This window comes from Gobio gobio, assembly GCF_949357685.1.
Source record: "Gobio gobio genome assembly, chromosome: 13".
Lineage (NCBI taxonomy): Eukaryota > Metazoa > Chordata > Actinopteri > Cypriniformes > Gobionidae > Gobio > Gobio gobio.
In genome coordinates this window covers 41,305,722-41,316,309 of record NC_137106.1, presented here as the reverse complement: position 1 = coordinate 41,316,309, position 10,588 = coordinate 41,305,722, and the positions used below count along the sequence as shown (strand labels likewise).

Sequence of the window (10,588 nt, the reverse complement as noted above, 5' to 3'; positions counted from 1 at the left end):
TAAGAGCTGAAAAATAAGCAGATCTAGCAGTTTTTAAGGCTTTTCTGTATGCAGTCATGCTCTCTTTCCACGGTGTAACACTCTTATTTTGGTCACATATATAAACGAAGGGGATCCATTCATCCAAGAGCAGAGTTAAGTGCCTTTACGTTTTGAAGAGTAGATAACCCATACAAAGAAATAAAGACAATTCACAACTTCATTTTGTTAGAACATTTCAACCCAACCACCACATGTTTGAGTCCAGGCAGAAATAAACCCGATTTCTTACCACTCCAAAATAGCTCAGATAAGAGGTGAGTATTTTGCAATATTTCAACAATTTAATAGGAATCCATTAGTAGAAGTCCAACATATAGGGCACTATCACACACCCGGCACAACGTGACACCAGGCATGATGCAAGTTTTTTTTGCTAGTTTCAACCCGACGCAATTATCATTTTCACGTCCAGCGCCACGTTGTTTAAATAGCAAATGCACTGATGGCACATCTGTTTCGCTCATTTAGACCGGTTTCGCTGGTCTAAAAACGAGGTGTGTTCAGGTGCATTGTTGGCCCATTGCTATTTTCAAACTGTTGTTCAGTTTCACATGCACTTTATATTTTTGAGATATCCTTTTTGTATTAAAGGGAGCGCCTGTTTGACTGCCTTTCATCAGTAAAAACTCCACCTCTGTTGAGGATTGGCACTCGCTAGCTTGTTCTTGGATGGATTTTTGGCAGTTTGGGATGGGCTGCTCTCGGCTGGTTGATCAGCTGTTAGGCGCAGGGATCGCCTGAACGTCCTGCCTACACTTCATCCACATCACCATCGGCCGTCTCGGCTGGATGTTCAGCTGTTGCGCGTGGGGATCGCCTGAACGACCTGCCTAACTTACACTTCATCCACATCAACATCGGCTTTGCTGCGGAAGAGACTCTACACTCACTGGCTTGTGAGTGCAACATTTGATCGGCCGTCTCGGCTGGATGATCAGCTGTTGATTGCGTGACCGCCTAAACAACCTGCCTACACTTCTTCCACTTCTCAGCGGCTTTGCAACAGAAGAAACGCTGGACTCACTGGCTTGTGCTCGAACGGTCCTGCTGCAGCCTGGGATCGCATGCGTTCGGCTAGAGGATCAGCTGATAGTCGTGGGTATCGCTGCCTGCCATCTACAAAAATAATCGGCTTCGCTTCGCAGAGAGACTCGTCATTTACTGACATGTGCTCGGACGTTAACCTGGTTATGGTGGTGCTACAGAGTATGCTGTCCTTTCTGCTCACTGCTCTGGTATGTTACAGCTGTTTTAATGTACTTAGTCCTTTCTACCCTACTGTTTTGGCTCTTGGATATTATATCTGTCCAAGTATGGTTATCTTCTACTCACCTCTGGATCTGCATCAACTGAACTCACCATCTAGTCTTCCTGTGGACATATATAATCACTGTGCTCACTTGGAAATTCTGCACCATCCTCGATAAGCTGTTGTCCCAGCTCTCTTCTGGTCATTGACCAGGTCCTGCCGTGTAGTTCTGGGATGATCTCTCACCTTCCTGATCATTGATGCCCCACGAGGTGAGATCTTGCATGGTGCCCCAGACCGAGGGAGATTGACCGTCATCTTGAACTTCTTCCATTTTCTAATAATTGCGCCAACAGTTGTTGCGTTCTCACCAAGCTGCTTGCCTATTGTCCTGTAGCCCATCCCAGCCTTTTGCAGGTCTACAATTTTATCCCTGATGTTCTTACACAGCTCTCTGGCCTTGGCCATTGTGGAGAGTTTGGAGTCTGTTTGATTGAGTGTGTGGACAGGTGTCTTTTATACAGGTAACGAATTCAAACAGGTGCAGTTAATACAGGTATTGAGTGGAGAACAGGAGGGCTTCTTAAAGAAAAAACTAACAGGTCTGTGAGAGCCAGAATTCTTACTGGTTGGTAGGTGATCAAATACTTATGTCATGCAATAAAATGCAAATTAATTATTTAAAAATCATACAATGTGATTTTCTGGATTTTTGATTTTCTGGAATACAGACCTCTACATGCTTTGTAAGTAGGAAAACCTGCAAAATCGGCAGTGTCTCAAATACTTGTTCTTTACAGAAATACTTCTTTCATTTGAGATCAATTGCGAAATCAAAACAGTTTTTGTCTCCAAAAGACTTAGAGACCGTAATCCACGCCTTCATTACATAACGTCTCTGTACTGTGGCCTGCCTCAAACTACTATCTTTTGACTGCAAATTGTCCAAAATACTGCATCGATTTTAAAGTTGCAGTATTTGTGTACAAGGCTCTATCTGGTATTGCACCAAAATACATTAGTGACCTTCTGATTCCTTATACTCCCCAAAGAACTCTTAGGTCATGTAATCAGCTTCTTTTAACTGTCCCACGTTTTCGCTGTAAAACTAAGGGTGGTCGTGCCTTCTTTGCTGCAGTTTAAAATCGGCTCTTAAATCTCATCTGTTCTCTCTGGCTTTTGATTAGCTCGATATTGGTAGATTTGATTATTTATTATCTTAGATTGTATCGGATCAAAAGTGTTTATATTGTGTATTTATTGTGTTTATATTGTGAATCTGCCTTGTTTCTTTTTATGCTTTCTTTTATATGCACTTTGTCTTATTGTACATCACTTTGGCATAACTCTGTTGCTTTTAAATGTGCTATATAAATAAAATTTGACTTGACTTGAAAGGATTACATAAAGATAAAAATGTCTACATGTCATAATGGTTAGTCATTGCATGTATCAGAATTACCTATTTGCAGTAACGACGAATTAAATTGGCTACTTATTTAACCAATCATGGCAATACACATATGTATTTAAACTGACTTGTCAGGTTGAGGGTGTCTATATTCCGCCATGTAAATAGTGAATCCCCCATGGGGCAAGTGCAACTGACTTTTAAAGGGAGACTCTGATTAGTTTATTGCATGTTATGCCCAAAACTTACCCATGGCTCTCAAGAGACTAGATGCAACCTTTTTGGACCAAGGGCACAAAGAGTGTGCTCTTTGTACCACTAGGTTGGACTATTTCCTTTAATCTTCGTGCAAAGGAGCAACTGTGCCTGAGAGTCAATAGTTTCTGTTGCAACATTGAGCTATCTGGGATGCTGGGGATATGAAAATGATCAGGAAGATTATTTATAAAGCAAATCTTTTGTGGTAAAAGTGATAGACCTACCATATTTGTAAGAGGGAGTTGGCTTTGCAGCCTTTGCTAAATGAAGTATACATGAGATTAGATTATGATCTGAGATGTCATTGCTCTGCTGCAGAATTTCAAAAGCATCCACATTGATTCCGTGTGACAATATTAAATCTAAGTATGCTTAAGACAATGAGTGGGTCCTGACACATGTTGCCTAACTCCAATAGAGTTTAGAATGTCTCTAAATGACAATCCTAATGTGTCTTTTTCCTTATCTATATCGATATTAAAATAACCAACAATTAGGACTTTATCTGCAGCCAGTATTAACTCAATAACAAATGTATTGGTCATTATTAGTTCATGTTAGTTAATTAATTACCCATTGAGCTTAAATGGCCCACTTTACCTTAATTCAGCCTATACTTGGGATTCATGGGACCCATAATTTTACATAGCAGAAATGCTATCAGTGCTGTCAATCGTTTTTATTGTCAAGAATCTTGATCTATATCATGTGGTACAAAGACGAAGCATAGTGTTGACATTTACCAGTTTTTATTTTAGATTTACATATCACATAAGTATATTCAGTATCAACTTAAATATTTAGTTTGAAAAGTATTTGAGAGTTGATGTCTGACTATTCTGGGGCAAAAAAAAAAGACTATTTTGGGATAGTCTTCAGTAAATTTGTATTATGTGGTATGTTAAGGTTTGTACAAACAAAATTGTACTATGATTCCCTTTAAAAAAGCTAGACCTGCCCTCAAAGTCATTGTATAATTCACACTCTTACAAATATATAATCAAAATGATTATGAACTGGTGTGCCAGATTCATGTCACTTGAAATATATTGACTCAATGTGTGTAATAAAATTGTTATAAGACACAAACTCATTCTTTTTCAATTATGAATTTTAGGGACCTGTTAGTTTGTGTGACAATGAATAATCTTCAGTGAACCACTGAGATTTTAAAGACTTTGGGTCTCATTTACTATTAATGGCGTAGTCTATGCTATTCGTATTTATACGCACATTTGAACGTCTCACTGAAACATTTTGCCTAATTCACAACATGTGTGTGCATACGTACATAAATTTTTTCTTAACCTTGTTCTAATGTTGATGAATTCCAAGTATTCTGAATGAGCGACCGCGTGCCTGAGGTAAGTCATTTATATAGCCTAAAACACCCCCAAAACATTTCCAAATAAGAACATAAGAACTGAGAGCAAGATCCTCGAGCAATTCCAAGAGTGCCATCCTCAAACCAAGTTAAAACACAATAAATACTTTTTTACAGAAATTACAGACCTCCGATTAGTGCATACTTGTATCTGCTTTTTTATGCAGAGCTTTCTTACGGGTTGAGCTAACATTTTCGCCTAACTCACCTTTTCTTTCTAATGCATATATAAGATGAAAATGTAAATGCACACACACATATATATAGTATATATATCTATATATCTATATCTATGTTTAAAATTTCATCTTAACATGTTTATAAGGCCACCAAGAATATGTGATTCTTCCGTATGAGTGGTTTCAGTTGTTCCAATTTTTTTGTTGTGAATTTAGAATACATTTTAGAACTAAAGTCTTTGATTAATCATGATTTGTTTGTGAAAAAGTTCACATTTCACGCACAAATTTGTGCGTATACGCTTTGCGAATGAGACCCATTGTTGATAGTTTTAACCATAAACTTTGCTCGCTGATCAAAACCTTTAGCTCAGTTTAAAATAAATGTTTGCCATTTTGACTATAATTTTGAAGGATACTTTAAACATTGAATAACTGATTTAATAATTAACCATGCTTTGTTTTATGATTAGTAGTTACAGTATTATTCATACACCTCCTGTTTTAAATTCAATGATCATGTTTCTTCTGCTTTCAGTCCTTTTTCCGGCTGTTCTTTGGGCTCCTCCACTTGTGGTTGTGCATTCTTCCTTCCTCTCAAGTAAGCATTCACACTCTCCAGTAGATCAATGGAGTGATTGATCAGAAGAGCCAGCCAAGCCAGGCCAAAGAATATCCAGGCTGCCATCAGACAACTGTACCAGTCTGGGTAGTCTATTGCTGGATTGTGATCTGGCAGGAGAAACAAAGTTGTAAAGAGGTTGTTATCAGGTTTGGGAAAAATTCAAATGAAAATATTGGAATGGAAGTTGAATTGTAATGAAATTATGTAATATAATTATGTAATAATTGTAATAAATGACTGATTAGCAATTCAAAGAAATTCAACACAGTCACACAACAGAGGGGATATAAAATCTGGCAAACGTGTTTTGTGTCGCCCAGCCCGCAGCTCTACATAAATCTGTGCCGTATGCCAGAGCCCACAAAGAAGCAACACTCAAGCCAGAGCCCTCAGGGGGCACGGGTCTGCCTCTTCCAGGATCAGCGCTTGCAGGTTCACCACCTGGTCCCTGAAAGGAGTGGTAGGAATCTTGGTCATGTATCCGACAGGCCGAGGGGAAGGACTTTGTACTGGTATGCCCGACCCTCAAATGCAAAGCGCAAGAACAGTCTGTGTCAAGGGACAATCAAGACATGAAAGTACCCATCCTTCAGGTCAATCGCTGCAAACCAATCTCGGGATGAATTCATTCAAAAATGCGTTTCTGCGTTAACATTTTGAATGGGAGCTTGTGAAGGGCCCGATTCAAAACTCAAGCCAGTAGGACTGTGATTTCTGCCCATAAGACCAGAGCATCCTTGTCCAGCACGGAGGTGAACTGAATGCCCTTGAACTACTTCATGTAGTGGGTGAAATGAATCACATAGCCGAGTCTGATGATCTGAATGAGCAAGCGAGAAAATTGGCTCAACCACAGGGGAACGGACGGCCTTGCCAACAAGCAGACTGAGGGACAGCTCACGAGGGCTTGGTAGCACTTCGGAGCAGGCTCTTGCAGGCTACCATGTGAGATGGGAGCATCGAGAATGCGTGATTTGTCTGAGGGTCTGCACTGTGACTTGATCATGGTCAGTCATCATGCACAGTTCCTGCATTAACCCCGGCAGAGGTAGCCTGACCAGCAGCACTGCAAGCCCCAGCAGCGAGAGCTGCTGTTCTCTCACAGATGCTGGATGGTATGTCCTCGCCAGGTCTGCACTGCAACTGCTCTCCCCACTTGGGAAATCCCCACGAACCCCCTGATTGCCCCACCATCGAGGGTAGCAAGAGAGAAAAAAGGTAAGCAGATTTTGGCATATTTGGCGTTCCACAATGGCGCTGATATGCTTTCATACTGCTAAAGTCCAATTTACATGTCGCGCTGCGCCCCCAGACACGAAAGGTCAGAACGAGGCCAAGCACACAGCACTTGAGGGCACCCAAAGCATGGCTGTCAACTCTTTCAGCATGTGCACACCATTACAGTGGGAAGCTCAGCATCATCTTAATTTCCAGAGCATAATAGCCCTCTCCCCGATGCAGAAATCAACATCTGGATCCTTTTCCTGAGGGGCGAGCGATGCGCTGGCTTGCCGTGACAACCCACGCTGTCAGCCAGCAGCTTGAAGCACACGACACGCTGAGGAGCTGGAGGTCCACAGGGATTTTGCGATCTCCCAGAGTGTCAAGCAGCCCCATGGCTGTGCTTTTACACACAAGCAGCAACTGTTCAACAGCAGGGGGCTCTCAAGCTTTCCGGAGAAAGAAGAGTTACGACCGGCATGCCGACGTGGTCATGTTCACATGTGAAAAAATTAACCACCCACGAAGGCCATCTCAGCATGCTTATGCCCAAGCATGTGAAACAGTGATTGTGGCCGTCAGATGAGGACAGGGACTATTGCAGAAATGCATGGGTGGAATAACATCTTTAAAAAGATGCAGTGTCACGCCCGTGCTTACTCTTTTAGGGAAATAAGCTCTTTCTTCTCCTCATGTGTTTGCAATTTGCATAATGACCAAACGTATCATTACAAAAGTTCACAATGCTGTTGCAGATGAAATATAATGTAGATAGCATTGAAATACTGATACTGATACTGATCATTAATCACTCAAAACCCTTTATCGAAACATCTCTACTTGACAGTAGGACCATGGAACATTTGCCATTTTTGTAGTTTTTTGTGCATGTAGTTTCAAAGTCAATGTCAAAGTTTATTTATAAAGCACTTTTTAAAAACAGCAGGTGTAAACACAAACTAAAATATCAGTAATACAAACAATCAGTAACAAAGGAAAATAAACAAAACAAAAGACAATTAAACAATAAGAAAGCAGCTCTCAGATAGTCTCAAATGCCAGACTATAAAATTATGTTTTTAGGCTAGATTTAAAAACGGCAAGTGTTTGTGCCTGTCTAATATAAAGGGGCAAACTATTCCTTACAGCAAATGCTCGGTCACCCCTGCTCTTCAACTTTGCCCGTGGAACAACTTTTTTGAATCGAATCCTCATCCAAGCTTGTGGCCAATATTAGCCACTAGTGTGTGTATGTATCTGCACTTTGGATTCTAACCGGAAAAAGTAGACCATTCGGGTATATTTGGAATACTCATTTCAACATACTACAATTTAGGACACACTAATTCTAATTTAGAATACTATTTAGGATGCATACGAATTGGGACACAGCACTGGAGTATCCCCAACTCTGCACATGTTGTATGTCTCCCTAATAAAACACACCTGATTCAACTCAAGCTCGTTATAGGGACTTCAACACTTAATGGTTGTGTCAGATGTGAGACATATCCAAAATGGGTATTTTTGGGGGAAGCCTACTACAGGACCAAGTGTGGAAACCACTGTATTAAAGTTTATAAATAGACTTTCTTGGTGTTCCACCATATAAAAAACAAATACATATACAGTATTTTAAATGTGAATTACAATTCTGCATCTTATTTGCTACCTCAATTCAAATTCAGGAAAATTCAAATTCAATTTTGAATGACACACCGCCAAAGCTGTAATGTCACTTCCTGAATATAGGGCTACAACAATAGTTACAAAATATAATTCAGGTGGTTAATAGTAAAAAAATAAGGCTTTATGTAATGATAGAAAAACAACTGCCATTACTTAGATAACTGATAACAATGAGCAGATGAGCATCAGAAAGTATTTGTTATATAGTTCAGATACATGTCAACAATTAAAAGTCTGTTAATTTTTGTATGTGTGGTCTCCTACCTGCAACATAATCTCCAAATCCAATAGTGCTAAGTGTTATAAAGCAGTAGTAAATGGCTTCAGCATAACTCCATCCCTCATACTCTTTGAAGAGCAGCATAGGAACTACAAAGTACAGTATTGCTGAACTTACGAAGGATATACTGTGAATGGATATTCGTACACATTTCTGTGGGAAAGAACAGAGTCATGGGCACAGTGTGTGTGCATGTAAAGGTCAAACATGTTAATTTCTATTTTCATTCCTTATATGCACAAATATCTGTGTAATCATTATTTTTATTATTTACAACTCAACAATCCATATTTGATGGATAATCATATTTAAAGAAGGAGTTAAATTCTCACCCCTCTATCAATTTTTTTCTCCAGAAAATTGCAGAAATTCCTCTCAATGGCCAACATGTATTTTCCAACTCTATTTAAGATCACTACGTTCAGAGGAATGCCAAAAAGAGCAAAAAACACACAGAAGATCTGACCAGCCGTTGTCTGTGGAAGGATATTCCCATAGCCTGCAGAAAGATAAAAACTTTGTGTAACCTTCACCCAATTGAATGGATGCCACACAACAAACCAGATTGAACTGGACTGGACAAATTCAAGGTATTAAGTTTCCCATTCCTCACCAATAGTTGTGACCACTGTTGCCGCAAACACAGATGAGCTGGTAAATTTCCAGAAGCCATCTGCGGTGTCATTGCTACCTGGACTCAAGCCACTCACGGTAGCAGCTTTTATCATCTTTGAGACAGTAATGACAAGCAATAAGTACTTATTTGTAATACATGAAACAGAAACAGTAACTGAGGGTGTCATTTCATTAAACAAAAAGCTAAAATAGCCATTTAAATAATCTCAACAATAGACCAAAAAGAAGTATATGAAGATATTTCCATTTGGTTATTCATTCAGCATAATACATTCAGTGTTTCAGTGAATACATTCAGTGAATTCAGGTTTTTGAAACACTGAAACAAATTAACCATAGAAGCCACACATCCATTGCAAAAGGTCTTTAAAATTGTCCAAGCATTTCCTCACTGTATCTACCCATCATTGTTATTGCTGTTACTGTGGAATATAAGAAAAACTGTTAAAAAAAGCCCTGTATATCATTTAGTTATGGAAAATCTAGTCTCAATATCCATTCATACCTCTGCTAGATCTCGGAGGCCATTCTGACCCAAACAAGGGTACTTCTCGAGTAGTTTCATTCTTTTCTCTTTGAGGAGATCAATCTGTTGCAACACATACCATCCTTCCAGCTTCCAGAAGACCAGACCTCCAATGAGGACATAGGCTACATAAATAACTCCAAGGAACAGAATAGAAGGTAACCAAGTCATGCTAAGAAACTGACCTAACTTTCCTGAAAACATGGGGAGCATAGTGCCTTTTGGTTGCCTGGCTCACCTGTCTGCCAGTGCAGCTGCAGGATAGTGCTACAGGGTGTGGATTTACTCTGTTTATGTGACAGGCAAATCACCTCCTGTGTAATGAATGCCAGAATCAGACCTTATGACCTGGCATGCAAATGTTGATTGAAGGAGAGCAGAAGACATAGGGAGTGAGGAGTTAAAGCGGGAGGTTGAAACGATTAGAAGGTACAATCAGTAATCTCTGCCAATAGCATTTTCATCCGAGTATCGGGTTCACGTATCAAAATCAGCTTCTCCAGTTATGGGTTTATTCCATGAATCAATTATTCCACATATATTCTGAAGGAAAGTAATCTGGATCTCTTGTTTGTTCACTCAAAAACAAACAAACCAAAAAAACCTCATTGGACAAACCCAATTTAATTGAGCAGGATTTCCATCCAAAAAATATATATGTATATCCCCATTCATAAAAGACAGATTTATGCAATATATGTATATTGAAATAAATAATAGACCTTATTCAGAGCAGTGCCATGACAGGTATGAAAGCGAGGCTGTGCGGGATAGACGTACCGTGTTTTCAATGGCATCCGATGTAAAAGGCTGTACAAAACTCTTAGATCACTTATAATTTTCCACAGCTCATATGGTCTCTTTTCTTGTCTACTGAAATTAGAAAGAGCTAGATATTTTTGCAGAGTTTCGTCAGCAGAACAATCCAAAAACATATTAAATCATAAAAAAAATCAAAGATGGCGTTGCTGTGAGTAAGGTCTATTGAGTTGGTCCACCTTAATTTGATCAAATACAGTTTAAATTAAATGGATACATTTATAAAGTTAATTTTTTATGCTCGCCCAACTCAAACTAAAACATTTAAT

General features: G+C 39.4%; 1 protein-coding gene across 1 annotated transcript; it reads right to left on the bottom strand.

Moving 5' to 3' along the window:
• Positions 1-5,040: 5,040 nt before the first annotated feature.
• LOC307135756 (potassium channel subfamily K member 17-like) lies at positions 5,041-9,713 on the bottom strand (the record flags this gene model as incomplete). The annotated part of the gene is made up of 5 exons (XM_079832395.1): positions 5,041-5,255; positions 8,323-8,491; positions 8,671-8,837; positions 8,952-9,066; positions 9,480-9,713. 5 exons carry the CDS (start codon positions 9,711-9,713, stop codon positions 5,041-5,043), a joined length of 900 nt encoding a protein of 299 aa, XP_079688521.1.
• Between the last annotated feature and the right edge of the window lie 875 nt (positions 9,714-10,588).